The sequence below is a fragment of the Salvia splendens genome, chromosome 22 (genome assembly GCF_004379255.2).
Source record: "Salvia splendens isolate huo1 chromosome 22, SspV2, whole genome shotgun sequence".
Taxonomy (NCBI): domain Eukaryota; kingdom Viridiplantae; phylum Streptophyta; class Magnoliopsida; order Lamiales; family Lamiaceae; genus Salvia; species Salvia splendens.
The window spans coordinates 3,103,781-3,122,791 of record NC_056053.1 but is presented as its reverse complement, the minus strand read 5'-3'; the positions used below and the strand labels follow the sequence as shown (position 1 = coordinate 3,122,791).

Genomic DNA, 19,011 nt, shown 5'->3' with positions numbered 1-19,011 from the left:
ATGTCATTATAATTGACGTCTAATATTACCATTTACGTAAGTCATAAAGCTTATATTAGCGTCAAAATCTTGATTGGTTGCAAAATTAGAATTTTAGTCAGAGTTGAAAATTTTACAAGACAAATACTCTTTCCGTTTACTCCCACTTACTTTATTCTCTCCACTTTATTAATTTTCCACTCTATGCTCTCTACTTTTATCTCTTTCATATTTTTTTATATATCTACTTAACACAATAAATATTCATTTCTTAAATTTTGTACCGAAAAATTCCGTCTCAATTATGAGAGAACGGAGGGAGTATCTCTTATTAGACAAAACATTGTACACTCATATAGTGTCTTAAGATGTGTATATTTGCACAAATATCGTGTACTAGTACGATAGTTTCTCATCTTAATTTACCTGCATTATTCCATCTTATCTTTTTTAATAAAGCTAGAAAATTTTATTCTTACGTAAGATTACTTAAGACTATTTTATATATAGGTAAATAAATATTATAAATTTAAAGATTGCACATGATAGAATTTGAGACATTTGGCCTCACACATTAATTATTGGATCAACTCATGCATAACTTAAGTCCTTGATATGAACGTACGGAATGAGGGACTTTTTTTTTGCATTTTCTTTGTATTTTCATTCAGTTATTTTCTTTGTATCTTCATTCATTTATATCAAGCGAATTAATAGAATGAAATATATTCATTTATATCAAAAAGGACCTTTGATATAGATGTGCACTGCATTTAGGCCCTAATAGTATAGGTAGGCTGATACATCAGTAAAAGCGTTAGACTATCCGCAACGCTGTCATTTATTCGTCTATTTATCGTCCCTTAAATTACTATTCACGGGTCCACTATACTTTTTACTCCATCTCTTAACTAAGGGACAGAACCTGCAACCCTCCATCTCTTATCCGTCTCTTAACCGTCCATTAAATTACTATTCATTCAATTTCATTTTTTATTTTAATTTCCAACAAATTCAATTAATAAAAACACATTACAACATTACATTCTTAAAACAATAAAACAAAACATAATTAAAAATCCTAAAAAAATTAAAAATACATAATTTAATTTCCTTCGCCAAATTTTGCCCAAATGTGTTCCATTAGATCATCTTGGAGTTGGGCGTGGGCGGTAGAGTCACGTGTTCCTGCCCGAATAGACAATTGTTCTTGTGTAGACGGATGCACTCCACTTTGAGGCTGACTACTTGCGGCTGAGCTTCCGGGGGCTTCAGGATCGAACCAATTTCCCGCCTCGGGTCCTTCGTCTTGGACAATCATGTTGTGCAAGATTATGCACGTATACATGATGTCGACCATGCTCTCCATGAACCACGTACGAGCCAGGGCTTTGATAATGTTGAAGCGCGTTTGGAGAACCCCGAACGCCCGTTCCACATCCTTCCGAGCAGCCTCCTGCTTCTGCGCAAAAAGAGTCTGTTTTGCGTTCACAGGCCTGGTGCACGTCTTCACGAAGGTTGGCCACTTTGGGTAGATGCCGTCGGCAAGATTTTACCCAATTTTATAGCGCCGGTTGTTAGCGGTGAAGTTGATGGTCGGCGCTTTACCATCCAAAACTTCGGTAAAGAGGTCGGATTGGTGGAGCACGTTTATGTCGTTGTTCGAGCCGAGGACCCCGAATTACGCATGCCAGATCCATAGCCGGTAGTCGGTGACAGCCTCGAGTATAACGGTGGGGTGGGTGCCTTTGTGGCCGATCGTGTACGACCCCCTCCACGCCACCGGGTAATTCTTCCATTGTCAGTGCATGCAATCGACGCTGCCAAGCATCTGGGGGAATCCGTGCACTTCTTCGTGAAGGCGGAGCAGGAACTGGCAATCTGTCGGTGAAAGCTGCCCGGACGCATTTGCAGAATTGGATCAAGCACATTCTCCCAGTGCTTTCTCCCATGTGGAGGTATTCGTCGAACACATACGCGGTTTGTCCAGTCGCAAGCTGACGGATTGTTGCAGTACATTTCTTCAGCGTCGTGTGGCTGGGACGGCTGACGGCGTCGAACCTTTCTTGGAAGAACTCTTCCCTGGCTGCCAATGTATTTGCGATGAGGAGAAATAGCGGTCGTCGCATGCGGAAACGGCGACGGAAGTAGGTATCTCCCCACACGGGTTATCGCAGAAGTAGTCGTGGACTAACCTTGCGGCGACTTCCTCCCAGTTACGATGGATGTAAGTCCGGGAGCGTCTTTGGGGCGGCGCGGCTTCCTCCGCCTCCCGGCGTCGATTTTCTTCAAGTGATTCTTCCACTATTCGACGCATTTGCTCATATGGATCCATTAGATCGATTAAATTTGGGGGAAGAATAAAAGAGATGATTTGAGATGAAAATTGGAGTGGAAAGAGAGATGATTTGAGAAGAGTAGATGTGTGTTTGTGTGTGAAATGAGGATGAAATAGAAGTATTTATATAGTTTAAAAAAAAGGAAAACGGTCGAAAAGGGTAATATTACCGTTTTTGAATTTTTAATTTTTTTATTCAAATTTTTTATATAAAAAATGATTTATTGCGTCAGCGTGACGAAACACACTCGCGGGCCGGCGAGTGGGCGTCACGCATCGCCCAGGAGCGCGCCACGTCGCGCAAGCGCGTGGCGAGACAGCTCGCGGGCTGTCTCTGCGTGACGAGGGTTCCGGCGAAATGGTGACAGGACGGGACGCTGCAACGTGACCCGCGCCCGTCTCCTCACGGGGGGACGGGACATGAGCCACCCGCGTAACGCGTTGTGGGTGGCCTTATTGCTCCTAGGCAATAAATGGTTAGAAGGATTAGACAAATCAAGTCATCCTTATTGCTCCTAGGCAATAAATGGTTAGAAGGATTAGACAAATCAAGTCATGTTTTTACAATTAAACGTACTCTATATTTAATTATTCTGTGCTGATTTATATTTTCTTTTTCTTCCTCCATGTGGAAACTAGAAATGTTAACCATTTTCCCAATTAATTAATCGAATTGTGGGTTTTTTTCATGAGCAGATTCTTGTTAAACAGTATATACTATACTGGTATTGCTGCAATCGATAATAGTGAGGTGTAGGTGTAGCCTTATAATGTACTGAATCTGAACTTATTGTGAAATCAACTTCTCTTGGTAGGACTAATTAATGACATTAGTTTACAGTTGAGAATTTAGTGAAGACTTGCCAGCATACAATCAATAACTGGATTTTACTATCGCCATCATGGAACTTGTCTTCATTTATTTTCTATAGCCAAAACTTTATACTTTCTCCAAATTTTCAATTGGTACTCTACATGTTTGAGCTTGAGCACAACTAATGGCACAATACAATACATAAACGTTCATACCACTATTAATCAATTCATAAGATGTAGTAAATGAAATCGAAAAACAAAAAGAGAGGCGGGCAAAAACCATCAGTATTAGTAATAAGTAATCAATAAAATTAATGAGCCTTAATAAAGTAGTAGCACATGACAGACAGAAGGAAAGCAATGAACAATACAAATGAAGAAAAGCCTGTCTCTCGCTCTCAAATCTCTACCCAAGCACAAAGAATCCAATACAGCCCCATGATGTCTGACATATATAATTCACATATAAATATGCTAAATTATGGTGCTCATAATGTGCATGTGGTCAGATGGGCCCTGTCGATATAAATAAAAATAGCAAATAAACAAAAAAAGAATGAAGTTTCTAGAACAACATCCACCCAGCCACGGAGGCCATTGCAAAACTCGCCAACACCTTCTTCACGCTCATCAATTTCTCCACCCCACTCTGCAATAAGTAACCACCATCAATTTCTCAACAAATTTGTCTTTATAATTTTTAATTCACACAACTACTATTCTTCTATTTTAACCATGGATCTTAGATTTGGAACCCATTTTTCTAACTAGTACGTACACCGACATCTACTTTTACAAATTACTCCATTTTAATGTACTGTTTATTATTATTATGTGACAAAAGAGCAAGTTTAATCTCAAATAGTGGCAGAGTTCTCTTACATTACCCAAAAAATAAAACAAATCTAGTGTTTCCAAATCTAACTAACAAGGCAAAATTCTAGTTCGATTTGGGACCACTAAGACACAATACAATGCACCGACACGGCTCACGTTTAGTAAACACTCCCAATCACCGATATTTTAAGCACGAGTCATAATAAAACAAATTTAGTGTTTCCAAATCTAACTTCTAAGCATAATGCTGCATAGATCTGAAAAATCCAGACAGTAATGACTTAAACTATACTAATTAATTACCATTTATTATATGTTGTATGGGTAATTTAGTTGGTTAATTAGAGCAGCAGATGTATAGTTTAAGCTTAAATGCACGAAAAAGAGCGCATAATTTCCAGATCTGAAATGTACCAAATCGCCAACTGACACAGGGCCGGGGGCAAAGGCGTCGGAAGGTCCGGGAGCTCCGACCGGAGGCGCTGGTGGTCCGGCGAGCTCAGGAGCCGGAGCGGGGGCGGCGTGCTTCTTGCTTTTCTTCTTGCTCGGTGCCGGCGCCTCAACCGGAGCCTCAACGGGAGCCTCGGTGGGAGGCGAGGAAGCGGCGGGGGGAGTGGCGGCGACCGGGGCGGGCGACGGCGGCGACTTGGCTGGGGGAGTGGCTGTCGGCGGCGAGCTCACGGGAACTGGAGCTGGCGGCGAGCTCACTTGCGGCGGCGGAGCGGCGACGACGGGAGGCGAAGCCAGTGGAGTTGAGGCTGGAGGAGTTGAGACAGCTGGGGGAGTGGCGACGGGGGCGGCGGCGGGAGCGGGGGTGGTGGGCTTGGAAGGGGGGGTGGCGACGGGGGAGGCGGCGGGAGGGGTGGAGACCTTGGCGGCGGAGGGGGAGGCGGCGGGGGCGGAGGAGGGGGAAATGCCGCCGACGCTGGCGACGAGGCAGATGAATGCTAGTAGAATTGCGGTTCCTCTGTCCATAGCTGGGTTTGGAGAGAGAGAATTTGGAGTGGGAAGAAGAGGTGAGAAGAGTAGGCGGTGATGAGGGTGAGAGAGAGAGTGAGTGAGAGTGTAAACTATAAATAAAGGAGAAATTGAGAAAGGAAAGAGAGTGGAAGAGTACATTGTGTGGAGATTAAAGTCATTAAACAGAGTGGAATTACCTGATTAGCATGTGATTAGGTTCGGACCCGCCATCTCACCAACGGCTCTTTTCCGCGTTTTTCTAATTGTTTATTGCTCCTATGCTCCATAATTTTTATCATTGCTTCATTTTTTTGACTAACTACGAGTTGTAGTCGTACTTTTTTAAAACTTACTGCAAAACAAATTACTCCGTTAAAAACTCTTAGCTCTGAAACTGAACTATAATAATTAAAATACTTTGATATTTAATTAAAAATAATAATAGTAGTACTCCTTAGGCCAAAAGTTTAAAATATAAGTTCATCATAACGTGATCTTTAAAAATTGACAACCAATTGGTGACCAAAAATCAAGTTTATTAAAATCTATTAATTAAAGACGATCAACTAATGTATATAAAAAGTAAGATTGTAATAAAAATATAGAATTATAGCTATAATTTCTTTAAATAACATTAATAACGATTCCAACTAAACAATTAACTGTAATAGCAGCACCGCTAATTTGAGAGATGACCCATTTCAATTTTCAATATAATATCATACGTTACATTAAACAATCCCAAATACAAAAATCTCCGTAATTTGAGGCAATGACTTCATAAAAGTTTTCTATCTACTAGCAAAGACAAAAGAAACAAATTATCAACCATCAAATTTATGTTCTTTTTATCTACAATGCAATATGACAGTTGCCACCGACTCATATTAACCGATTTTACATTTTACATTCTTATTCAAAAAAATTAATATTTTTATTTAATTCTCTATGCTTGTATTTTCTATGAACTTTGAAATTACATTACCCTTTGAAATTAATATTTTGCCTAAATTATAGGGAAATCAGTCCATAAAACCATAAACTTTGCCTAAAATTTTGTATTTTCTATGAACTTTGAAATTAGGAAATATCAAACAAAATGCAAAGTTTGTGATATTATAGATCAATTTCTAAGTTTATGGAAAATACTAAAATTTAGGCAAAGTTTATAGTTTTAGAGACCAATTTCCTTAAATTATACTCTTACATAGAAAAAGAAAGGTATCTCGTAAAAATAGTAGTACTCCATACTTCTATTTAGTACTATCTTTTTCTCTAACATGGTGGTCCTCAATATTAATTAACATATTTTTAATAAATTGTTTTCTAGTTCTTTCATATTTAAAGTATTAATTATGAAGTAGATTAAAACTTGTACCGCAAATAATTTTAATTTTACGTCGGAGGCGGTAGTAATAAAATCTCATTTCTAACAAAGAAATTAATTGTTTTAAATGACATATGTATAAAAAATTATTAGCAAATGAAATTGAGAAATGAAGTAATATTATTACCCAAAAAGAGAAAAAATCCAAATAAAGGAATCCTATGTCTGTAAACACAGCTAGAGTTATACACAAACACAGCTAGAGTTTGTGATTGATTTAGCTGGAGTATATATACGTTACAGCTGGAAATGTATGAGTGGTGGGTCCATTGCGCGGCGATGATTAAGGCTTTGCTGTGCTATACACGAACACAGTTTCCCCATCCCCACACCTGACCCCACCCACATCATACCACATCTATGTTGTCTATTCTTTTATTGTTCATTTTTAACTTTTAACACCACCTATTTTGTCAAACTCCTATTCGTAATTTTATAAAATTATTAAACCATTAGCAGTACTGTTCAATACACAATATTAAACCATACTCTAATGGGACGAAGTATATAAAAGTAGAATTCACATTCCACCAACGTTTTCAACTCACTTCTTATTATATTTTTTTAAAACTCATGCCGTATCAACTTGTGCCAAGTGTTGGAGATCTACTACCTATTTGCCGCATGTTCAGTAAAAAAAAGTAGGAAAAAAATGAAAAATATATACTCCATTCGTCCATGAAAAATATGAACATTTGGTTTGACACGGATTTTAATGTATAATTGGTAAAATAAGAAAGAGGGATAAAAGGTAGTGTAAGTAGTGTTAGTGAAAAGTTGGCTCCACATTATTATTAGTGTAGTGTAGTGTAATGATAGAAGTTATAAATAAAATAATGTATAGGGATAATGTGTTATTTAATTGTTCCAAAATTAGAAAATTCAGTAGTACTTCTTAGGGACAAACTAATAAGAAAATAGTTTATACTTTTAAGGGACGGATAGAGTATTGTCAATTCATGTTTATAAGACAATTCATGTTGTGATTATCTACTGGTGATTATTTATAAAATTGGTTGAGATACGTGACCTTTTAGTTAGCGTTGTATGTTCATCTCATAATTATCTGGAAAAACTTAAATTTAAAATGATAAAGCAATGACTATAATCGTATTTATCTTTGATAGGCATTAATTTAAATGTGAATGATTGATGTAAACTCTCAAGTTGCCACCATCTTTCAAAGTCTACATAGTATAACATTCGAGCAAGGAACTTATTGAAAAATAGTCATTTATAAAAATAACCGAAATTAAGACACAAATGATCAAGCCACTCGAAAAGGATAGAAATAAAACCATCAATATTTATTTAGTGCACATAAACACACACACATATATATATGGTGCGCAATGTCGACCGATCTCTCTCAATTCTTCTCACTCTCCGTGTCGCTAAGGTTGTCGGAGCGTTTGCCATGGTGGTGGTGGCCCCCTCTCCTGCTCTTCTTCCCCTTCTTGTCGCCGTCGTTGTGGTCGACGTAGTCAGTGATGTCCAAATGAACGCCGGGGTCGTTGGTCTTGTAGCTGCCCCCGAGCATGATGGAGTTGTTGATCGCTTGGAAGTTGCTGTTGACGACGTAGGAGGCGGTCTCCTCCTGCTCCGGCTGAGGGGCCGCGGCCTTGTCGTCTAGATCGCCGCGCATGGTGGCGCCTAGGTTGGTCCCGGCCAGGGTGATCATCCGCATGCCTTGGTCGTCGTCGTCGGCTTGGGCGTGGGAGCTCGAGCTCCCCGATTTGTGGGAGCGTTGGATGCTGCCCAAGCGGCCGGTGAGGGTGGAGATCATCTCTCGAACCTCTTGGTCGAGATTCTTCTGCTTCTCGCGGTCGGTGGGAGAGGCGGCGTTGTTTAGGTCCGGAGCCATGGGAGGGGGGAGGGAGTAGGGTTTGGTTTTGATGGGATTTTTGAGTTTTTTTTTTTTGGGTTGTGAATGAAGGTTAAGTGAGATATATGAGTTGCATTTATGAAGGGGGAAAGTTGATACTATTTATTGTGAGAATCTTAGTGGGGGGTTTTGGTTTTGGAGGTTTGAATTCTTTTCGTACTTGTGCATGCAAGAATATATCTTTATTTGCTTCCGTTGATGCGAGTGGAAGCAAGGGATTGCTTGTTAGAGGGTTTTCTCTCAAAATGTAGTGTGGGAGAAACTAAAGATCTTTTCGAGTATAAGGTTGATAGTTTGGGACAGATACTTTTATCTCAATAGTTTTGATTAATGTATGTATACACTCCCATTAATAATGTTAATAATAAGGAAACCACTTCTGTATCGACAAAATGATGATACTAATTCTTCTATAAATGAGTGAATAACTCTACCTCTTTATAATGAGTAGCTCATTTTTTATGGCATTAGAGCGGACCCAAGTCGATGATGAGTTTCTGTATTGCAAGTATGCACGTCCGATGATCATTCCAGCTCACACATTACAGGAATGTATTGAAACCTTTTGTCCCATATCGATAAAATGGTGATCTAGTTAGGTATTATTAACCGTATGTGAAGAAACGTTTAAAGGGATCAGAAGAAGGTAATTCTTATTGCTTATATTTTGTTATTACATTTGATCATTCTACTAGTATTTATAGGGATAAATGTGACCCTTCAAGACCCCCAATAAATGAGATTGGAACTATACACACTTGGGAACCCAACATTGTATTGGAACTCAAGTCCCATAAATGAGGAACGACTCTTTATGTTTTGTCTTTCCAACACTCCCCCTCAAGTTGAGTAACGGGGTTTCCGATACTTAACTTGCTCAATACTTCCTTGAATGATTTTGAATTCACCGCCTTGGTTAAAATGTCTGCCAACTGATCTTCTGACTTCACATATGGAAACTCGACAATCCGGGCTTCAATTTTCTCCTTGATGAAGTGTATGTCAACTTCCACGTGCTTCGTTCTATCATGCTGAACTGGATTCTCAGAGATGCTAATCGCAGCTTTGTTGTCGCAGAATAGTCTACACGGTTTTGGTACATACAGATCAAGCTCTGTCATGAGCTTTCTTAGCCACAATATCTCAGTGAGGCCACTTTTGATTCCACGGAACTCAGCTTCCGCGCTTGAGAGTGCAACAACCTTTTGTTTCTTACTCCTCCAAGTAACGAGATTTCCTCCAACTAGCGTAAAGTACCCTGCCGTGGATTTTCTGTCATTTGGGTTCCCTGCCCAATCTGCATCAGTGAAGCCACTGATCTCCAAGTGTCCATGTTTCTCAAACAACACCCCATGCTCCGCAGTACCCTTCAAATAAAGTACAATTCGGAGAGCTGCTTCCCAATGATCTTCTTGTGGTGAGTGCATGACTTACCACTCCCACAGCATATGTTATGTCGGGCCTAGTATGAGAGAAGTAAATGAGCTTACCTACAAGCCTTTGATATCTCCCCTTGTCTGTGAGCTTTGCTCCTTCTACTACCTGTAATCCGTGATTCTGTATCATTGGGGTGTCTGCCGGTCTGCAGTCTATCATTCCCACTTCTGCTAAAAGATCGAGGATATACTTTCTCTGATTGATGAAGATACCCATTTTTGACCTCAGAACTTCAATTCCCAAAAAATACTTAAGAGGACCTAAATCCTTCATCTCAAATTCCTTGAACAAGTTTTTCCTCAATTTGCCGATCTCCTCTTCATCGTCCCCTGTGATGATCATGTCGTCAACATATACGATAAGACACGTGATTTTCCCATTCTTCTTCTTGATGAATAATGTGTGATCTGAGTTGCTCTGCTTGTAGTCATATTTTTTCATTACTTCAGTGAATCGACTAAACCAGGCCCTTGGAGATTGCTTAAGTCCATACAACGTCTTCTGGAGTTTGCACACTTCTCCAGGCTGAAACTCATTTCCGAATCCTGGAGGAGGAACCATGAAGATCGGTTTAGGCAGTTCAACATGCAGAAAAGCATTCGTCACGTCGAACTGGTGAAGTGGCCAATCTCTGTTAGCCGCGATTGAGAATAGAACCCTGACTGTGTTGATCTTTGCTACTGGTGAAAAGGTCTCAGCGTAATCAACTCCGTATGTTTGAGTATATCCCTTTGCTACCAGTCGTGCCTTATATCGCTCGACTGAACCATCTGGTCTTCGCTTGATAGTGAACACCCATCTGCACCCTACAGCTTTGACTCATTCTGGCAGTTTTCCTTTCACCCATGTGTCGTTTTTCATTAATGCATTCATCTCTGTAAACATGGCCTCTTTCCAGTGTTTGTGTCTCATTGCCTCCTCGGCAGTTTGTGGGATTTCCTCTTCCTCATATAGTGCCGCTTCAAACGCACGTGCCATCTTGCTCAAATTTCCTTAAACAAAATTTGCAACTCCATATCTGCTCTTTGTACCAATCTTCTCGGGAGAGTATCGTTTCGGAGGGATGCCACGAGTACTCCGATTTGGAAGGACATACTTCCCAGTGTCACTATCAATGGTATTATCTTCTTCTTCTTCTTCATCTTCTTCTTCTTCTGTGGTGTTAGTATCAACTATAGTATTTTGTTCAGACAGTGATATAGGAGATACCTGGGATATCGGTTGAGGTTGATCTTGAGGTGGTTGAGGAGACTCTGGTGGGAAGGCGTGCTCGGCGGCAGCGACCGCTATAGTCTCTGGTGGTTCCGCAATTGAAGGACTTGGAGGTGACACAAACCAACTTAGGCAGTCCCCATGATTAGTTTCAGGATTTTGCTCCCCCTGACTGCCAAGGTGGTGAGGGTAGAAGAACTCGTTTTCCAAGAAGGTACAGTTTATAGTGGTGATAATCTTTTTAGTGCTTGGGTCAAAGCATCGATAACCCTTCTGGTTTATCCCATACCCCACAAAAACACATTTAGTAGCACACGGAGAAAATTTTGTTCTTTCATGTTTGGGAATATGGACATAGACTGTACATCCGAACACTTTAGGTAACATGCTAAGGGATTCGGGTATTTTGGCTTGTTGGGAGAGGATATCAAGGGGTGTTCTTTTGTTGAGGATTTTTGTGGGCAGCCGGTTTATGAGATAGATAGAGGTTGCCACGGCTTCTGACCAAAGAAAGGTTGGGACCTTGGAGTCAAGCATAATAGCCCGGGTTACTTCTAGAATTGTCATATTCTTTCTCTCAGCAACCCCATTTTGTTCCGGTGTGTAGGCACACGAGGTTTGGTGAACCAGACCTTTTTTTCTAAAAAATTCAGACATATCACTATTGACAAATTCCCTCCCATTATCTGACCGAAGGACTTTTATGGTGGTTTGGAACTGGGTTTGAATCATTTGGAAGAAAAGGACAAATTTATCGGCTACTTCAGATTTGTGTTTCAAAAAGTAAACCCAAGTCATCCTAGTGCAGTCATCAATGAAAGTAACAAAATATCTAAATCCCTTTCCCCCAATAACTGGCGCAGGGCCCCACACATCAGCATGCACAAGTTCAAACATAAATTTCACACGAGTATTGGAAGGTTTAAAAGATTGTCTGTGGCTCTTGGCCAAAACGCATGTCTCACAAGAAAAATCTTTAGGAATTTTAAAGTTTGGAAACAAAAGCAGAAAATAACCATAGGAAGGATGCCCTAGTCTTCTGTGCCACAGCCAAGCCTCTTCTCTCGCAGATCCGTGAGCTAGCATTGCACTGCCATGTTGAGCTACCCCATCCACGTAGTAGAGTCCTTGGTTCTCAGTGCCACGCCCAACGATCTTCCTCGTCCGAATATCCTGTAAAACACAATAATTTGGGTGCATCAGGAGAGTACAATTTAATTCTCGTGTAACATGGCTAACTGACATCAATCTTTGAGACAGACTTGGTACAAACAAACAGTTTGATAATCGAAGACTTGGAGAGATTTCTATGGTTCCCGTCCCTGCTACTCTAATTAATTCTCCATTTGCAGTTCTAATATAGGACTTCGTGACTTTACTAAAATCACTAAAGTCTGTCCTTTCGGGAGTCATGGTATCTGTGGCTCCACAATCAAAGATCCACCCTCTTCTATCAATTCTATCACTATTTTGCACGTTTAATGCAGCGGAAATATTTATCAGAGGTGCAAAACGGTTTTTTGTATCAATTGGGTCAACTTTTGGGGTCAAACTGCAATTTCTAACAGGTATGGACGGCTTAATAAAATAAAAGGAATCTGGGGTCTCCTTTTTAATAGCATGGGGTACTTTCGGATATTTTAGGAACTTTGGGGGATTAAATTGCAAGGTCAAGGGTTTGTTAGGGCTTGATCGAAGATCAAACCCTTTACCTCCTGTAACTGCGCCGTTTTTCCATTGCTGATCTTCCGTCATTGCTCCGGTCCGTTCCACGAAATTCCCGATTCGGATGCCCCCTCCGCCGCCGCAACCACTACCACCGCTAATTTTCGGTTGGGGAGGGTTGCTGGTCTGATTCCCTCCTCCAATTGCTCCTTCTCTGTTCTGGTTCGATGGATTCTGTCGCGGGTTGTTCTCCGCGATTCCGACTGCGGCGAGCTTTCCTTGTGCTCGTGCCTTCTGTTTTTCGTCCCACCATTCCGGGTATCCTACCCGGAGGAAGCATGTCTCCCTTGTATGCTTGTTCTTCCCGCAGTGGGAACACCACAGCTTGTTTTTGTCCGGTTTCCCTCCGGCTCCGGCGGTTTGGTACGTGTTTCTGGCTGGTGGCGGAGGTTGTTGGCTTCCTCGATTATTCGGTCGGTACCTCTGTGCTCCAAATCCGTAGCCTATTTCCCCCGATGATGCATCGGTGCTTCCTACGCCAGAGGAGTCTCCGGTGGGTGGAGCGGATACCGGTGGCATGATCTTCTGTCGAGCCGCCTCCTTCTTCACCCATCCGTAGGCTTCTTCGACTGAGGGGTACGGCTGCTCTTTGAGGATTTCCCGTCGGATGTGGTCATACTCCTGGTTCAGACCCGTGAGAAACTTGATAAGTCGCTTATCACTTGCGTGTTGTCGGTATTGCCCGATCCCCTTGTCACAGCACGTGACCGGTTGCTTCTGAGTTTGATCGATTTTCACCCACAATCCGTGGAGACGACGGTAATATGTTTCAAGATCGAGACTTCCCTGTCTCATGTACATTATTTTGTCTTCCAGGTCATAAATCTGATATGGATCGGCCTTTCCTTCGAACGTAATCGCAAGGTTATCCCACAGTGCCTTGGACGTTTGATGGTGAGCGAAGTCGGAGATAATATCATGTTCGATATTATCGATGATCCACGAAAAGACAACCAGATCGGTCTCTTCCCACTCCCGATATCCTTTACTGCCCAGTTCGGGTGGTTCGTCTTGGATATGCGAATATCCCCTCCTGCTTCCTATCGTGACTTTCATCAATCGCGACCACAACGGATAGTTCTTTCCGTTTAATTTGAACGCCACTGTGACATTCTTGTTCGTCCTCAATTTTGAGGATTCAATTGTTGGTTTTTCTTCATCTGTGTCTGACATTTTGATGATATTTGGGTTTTGGTTTTAGGTAAAGGCCGAGAAGGGTATTACACGGCTATGATGAGATTTCTCTGAGCCAAGAATCTTCCTGCTCTTGATGCCATGAAGAAACGTTTAAAGGGATCAGAAGAAGGTAATTCTTATTGCTTATCTTTTGTTATTACATTTGATCATTCTACTAGTATTTATAGGGATAAATGTGACCCTTCAAGACCCCCAATAAATGAGATTGGAACTATACACACTTGGGAACCAACATTGTATTGGAACTCAAGTCCCATAAATGAGGAACGGCTCTTTATGTTTTGTCTTTCCAACAGTATGAACACTAAAGATATACAAAAAGAGAAATAAATCATTCATTGTTAATGGAACAACTCAGAAAATGGGAACAGCCGAACAGGGGAGTATTTATTTTTGTTACTAACATCGACAATGTATTATACCACTGATCTATTGATCAAAGCTTTAAGTATGATTCACCACCATATTTGGATACGAAGAAGGTGTAGGGAAAAATTGGGTAGAAGAGATATAAAACACTAATCTGGCGTAAAGATACGTTCCGATAGTACTCTCAGATTAGCGTGTTGTCCCTAAAGCTAAAACGACGTCGTCTTTGAATTAGCAACACCGCTAGCAGCAGAGCTCCGACCAAACTGAATAATTGCAAGGAAATAACTTTGACAGAAAGACAAATCCGGGGGAGAGTTTTCTATGCACAGAGAATGTGTTAGAATGCAATCAGTGCATGGATGACTACCATATTAAGTATGTGGACGTAGTCAACACAGACATTAAGTATGTCATCATGACTGTAACGGTTTAAACTACCGGAGATTACAAACCGTTACAATTTTTTCCAAGATTAATTCAGAACTAATAGGAGTATATCTCATTATTAGTTTTTCCCTTTGGTGTGACCAGTATCGTTTATCGATATTAGTTCTTCCTTTTGGTTTCTAGATTATGAAATAGAACAAAAATGACAGAATACATATACCTAATAAAAAGGATATTTAATTATGCTAAAGCTTGTGATTTGTTGGAATTAAATGATAAATATGAAACCCCGCGTTTTTAAGCACATGAATTTAATATATTTATTAGATATTCTCCGAATTAAAATGAATGGTCTGTTAATTTCTACAGTACAGATATCCCTCATTTCCTTGTTATTTGTTCAATATAATGGAAAGTGGAAAAAATTAACTAATGATAAATCTTAATTGTATATACTATTAATTTTATAAATATTATTAATGAAATATGAAATCCATCTATCAAAAAAAAACTAAATCATTTAATAAGAAACGTGAAATTCATAATAAATAAAGGACATAGAGTACTTAGTTTTGTGGAAAAAATTGACATATCTCAAATTAGTTGTTTAAAAAAAGATCCACTACAAGGGAATGATCACAACTGGGCTTTTATGGGTACAAACTACAAAGCACAATAATTGGGCTCTAAGCAACATTTTGGGTATAACTTTAGATTTTTGTCATTTCCAGTTTGTTTTGCTTACGATTATTCATAAACAATTAATTATCATATGTAACTATATATATATATATATATATATATATATATATATTTTAATTACCAAGAGTATCCACTGGCGGGCCCAGTGACTATTCCCCGTACTGATTTATAAGCACCTCAAAGGGTGGGACAGTTGTCCCAAGGATTTAAAGCTACTGACCGGCGGGCCCAGTAACTATTCCCCGTGCTGATTTGTAAGCACCTCAAAGGGTGGGACAGCTGTCCCAAGGATTTAAAGCTACTGATTTGTAAGCACCTCAAAGGGTGGGACAGCTGACCCAAGGATTTAAAGCTGCTCCATACCCAAAGGCAGGATCGATCCCCTGACCATTTGGTTAATGATGGACGAGTCCCATGCCACTCGACCACACTCCTTGGGTTCATACGTAACTATCTTGAATCATCATAATTCACTATTGCTAAGAGCATCCACAGTGGGACGGATGTCCCGGCGGACATCCCGACGGACTTCACAAAAATACCTCTTGCCACGTCATAAGGACATCCCACTGTACTATCACGTCATAAAGACATCTCACTGCACAATGACGGACATCCTGACGGACTTCCCACAACAATAAAAATTCACAAAATTAAATAATTTACGGAATTAAAATTTCGACACAAATACTGAAAAAATGCAACCACTTTATTTAAAACAAAAAACATACATAATTATTAAAAAAATAGATAGTTAAAAAACATGAAAAAATCGGGACGTCCGCTGAAACGTCCGTCATGTTACCGCAATGGCAGATGTCCCGACGAACATCCCCGGAATGCCGCGGAACTCCGGTGTCCGCATCTGCCTTCCTGCTGCCTAATGACGGCCGCCGCTGTGGAAGCTCTAAAAATATCAAAGGAAAAGATTCTGACGGAGCATCATCACTTTAATTAAAGCTAAAGCCACCGCCTTCCCGCTACAGCCAAAACCTATGCCACAAATCCCAAACTCAACACTCCTCCATTTCCCCACACCGATTCACAAAATAAAATTAAAAAAATCAAATAGAGTGTACATGGGGAGCTCGATCGCAGAAGCGCACAACGTCCGCGTGCTGGGCGCCGGCGACACCGTCGTGGTCTTAGGGCACGGGTTCGGCACGGACCAGTCGGTGTGGAAGCACCTGATCCCGCACCTGGTGGACTGCTACAAGGTGATCGTGTACGACCACATGGGCGCCGGCACCACCAACCCCGATTACTTCGACTTCGACCGCTACTCCACCCTCGAGGGCTTCGCGTACGACCTCCTCGCTATCTTGGAGGAGTTCCGCGTCCACAAATGCATCTACGTCGGCCACTCCCTCTCCTCCATGGCCGGCGCGCTCGCTTCCATTTTCCGCCCCGATCTCTTCCACAAGCTCATCATGCTCTCCGCCTCCCCAAGGTCTCTTCTCATTTCATTTTAAATTTTTAATTATAGTAGACAATATTAAATGTTATAATTCTTTCAATTTTAATGGTTAGGATATTAGAATTTGATCTGATGAATTATGAAGTAATTGATAGCTTTTATTTGAAAATTGATTAAATTTAATTAGAAATTGATGAGAGGCTACTATTGAAATAATGGAATGGAAAATTACATAAACATTTCTATGATGATTAATGAGAATGTAAGATTTCTATGATTGCTTTACACATGCTATGATCTTCTAACATAAGAATATGGAAATATGGAATCGTTCTATAACCCTAGCTTATATTTATAGGAAATATTAGATCCTTTATTTCCTGTTTGGTCTCTCAATAAATAGAAAATCTCATGTGGTATTTATACTTATTTCTAAAATAAACTAGATACAGTTTAGCTCAAGCTTTAATTTTGATAGGTTCTTGAACACGGGGGACTACTTCGGGGGGTTCGAGCAGGAGGACATCGACGAGCTGTGCGGCGCGATGGAGTCAAACTACAAGTCGTGGGTGTCGGGGTTCGCGCCCCTGGTGGTGGGGGGCGACATGGATTCGGTGGCGGTGCAGGAGTTCAGCCGGACGCTGTTCAACATGCGGCCGGATATAGCGCTGAGCATGTTCAGGATGATATTTACGTTCGACCTGAGGCACTTCCTCGGGTGCGTGACTGTGCCGTGCCACATCATCCAGAGCTCCAAGGACTTGGCCGTGCCGGTCGCGGTGGCAGAGTATCTCCACCAGAACCTCGGCGGGAAGTCCATCGTCGAGGTGGTCCCCACGGAGGGCCATCTGCCGCAGCTCAGCTCACCGGAGCTCACCATCCCGGTGCTGCTGCGCCATATACAACATGATATTGTAGATGGTGATTGCTGAGCCGGCGATCGAGAGATTATTTATGTTTTTGTTTCTCTATGAAATTGTTGATGATAAGAAAAATAAATGTTTGTGACATTTCATGCTTTGTTTGGTTTCTTGTTTCCATGTTTGCCTAGTGGTTGGATCTTGGATAATTGTGGCAACTTGGGTATGAGGAATATCAAGGGAACATTTCTTAAATTCAACACTGTTTTATTTAGGAAGTATTTAACTCAATTGAGGGATGGGAAAAAAAATATTCTTAAACGTAAATTTCATAGTATATCATTTTCACAGGTTGCGTATATATTGTGTGTTCTTAGTTGTGAACGTCAACCTTGTAAGATTAAAATTGAACCGTTGGTCCGTGAGAAATCGTCCAACAAGACATAATTATATTCCACTGCAGGTTCCTTGGATTGTAGAGTTTCATTGTCTAGGATGAATTCATTGAGTTCATTCTTTACATTCTCATCCAAATGAATATTTCACTGGGTTCAAATTTTACACGACAACGATTGATCGAACTTTCATAAAAAATGATGTCGGGTTTTTTTGTTGTTGGAAGCTCGTCGGTAACCAGCGACGGATACATCTTTGTCGGTAAATCTCATATTTTCGTTGGAAAAGATCAGATAGGGTGAGAGAAACCACAACCATCAATGCAAAAATATGATTGTGTTTTTTTACCATCAAGAATGTCAATTTAAAGAAAAAGGGTAATAGCCGTTAAAATCACTAACTTTGGAGACTTTTCGCTTTTTCTTGTAAATGTCAACAAAAGTCAATTATTTGACAATGTTTGAGGATATGTGTAATTTTTTCAATCTGATTCGAACCTGTGTTTTTTTATGAAATTGATTTTACGTGCTCGATCTAAAAACTTACATGGACTTTCCTAGAACTAAAGCAAATGGTGCTATTTTTGTATCTGAAAACGACATCATTTTGTACTTGAAAATGTTTAAATCAAGAATTGAATATTTATAAGATTTTCTTCCTCATTTATCTAGGGTTCGTCGATTATTATTGAAGGATTCTTTTCCATATATAGACCTTCGAGGTTGGATTTTCTCCATGCATTGACCTTGAAACTTGTATAAATTGTTTTTATTCAAGTTTGTACTTTATTTGATTTTTAACCGACGTGTATTTGATTTCCCACCATATATGTCGACTTCTACATAACATATGTATATAATGTGGGAATGTTTTCATCGTCCCATAATCTTAGTTGAGGAAGCAGTGTCACAATACACTAATTCCTCAACTTGTTTGGTCTAGATGAATCATTTTCACAAGGGCATGTTTTCCTAATCTTCTTTGGTCTACCATACATTTTCTTTACTAGAGATGGTTGGTATACCGAGTTTTAAGAATATTCATACCGAAACTTTACGATATGATATCATACCGAAAGTTACGGTATACTGAAAATTGGATATT

At 40.3% G+C, this 19,011-nt stretch overlaps 3 protein-coding genes across 3 annotated transcripts; 1 reads left to right on the top strand and 2 right to left on the bottom strand.

Annotated features, from left to right (window-relative positions):
* Window positions 1-3,421: 3,421 nt before the first annotated feature.
* On the bottom strand, window positions 3,422-5,020 carry LOC121786295 (lysine-rich arabinogalactan protein 18-like). The gene is made up of 2 exons (XM_042184902.1): window positions 4,385-5,020; window positions 3,422-3,782 (listed from the first exon to the last, which is right to left on the bottom strand). The coding sequence occupies exons 1-2, from the start codon at window positions 4,943-4,945 to the stop codon at window positions 3,699-3,701; spliced, it is 645 nt and encodes a 214-aa protein (XP_042040836.1). The 5' UTR covers window positions 4,946-5,020; the 3' UTR covers window positions 3,422-3,698.
* A 2,666-nt stretch (window positions 5,021-7,686) lies between these two features.
* Window positions 7,687-8,181, bottom strand: LOC121787879. Its single transcript, XM_042186729.1, has one exon. The coding sequence runs from the start codon at window positions 8,179-8,181 to the stop codon at window positions 7,687-7,689; it is 495 nt and encodes a 164-aa protein (XP_042042663.1).
* An 8,002-nt stretch (window positions 8,182-16,183) lies between these two features.
* Window positions 16,184-17,720, top strand: LOC121786035 (probable esterase D14L). Its single transcript, XM_042184546.1, has 2 exons — window positions 16,184-16,684; window positions 17,130-17,720. Exons 1-2 carry the CDS (start codon window positions 16,230-16,232, stop codon window positions 17,581-17,583), a joined length of 909 nt encoding a protein of 302 aa, XP_042040480.1. The 5' UTR covers window positions 16,184-16,229; the 3' UTR covers window positions 17,584-17,720.
* Window positions 17,721-19,011: the final 1,291 nt, after the last annotated feature.

What these genes read in the sequence shown, in the direction of transcription:
- LOC121787879 (XM_042186729.1), bottom strand. Translation starts at nt 8,181, where the DNA reads ATGGCTCCGGACCTAAACAACGCCGCCTCTCCCACCGACCGCGAGAAG.
- LOC121786295 (XM_042184902.1), bottom strand. Translation starts at nt 4,945, where the DNA reads ATGGACAGAGGAACCGCAATTCTACTAGCATTCATCTGCCTCGTCGCC. An exon ending in CTGTGTCAGTTGGCGATTTG is followed by an intron (nt 3,783 to 4,384) that starts GTACATTTCAGA and finishes TACTTATTGCAG; the next exon opens with AGTGGGGTGGAGAAATTGAT.
- LOC121786035 (XM_042184546.1), top strand. Translation starts at nt 16,230, where the DNA reads ATGCCACAAATCCCAAACTCAACACTCCTCCATTTCCCCACACCGATT. An exon ending in ATGCTCTCCGCCTCCCCAAG is followed by an intron (nt 16,685 to 17,129) that starts GTCTCTTCTCAT and finishes TAATTTTGATAG; the next exon opens with GTTCTTGAACACGGGGGACT.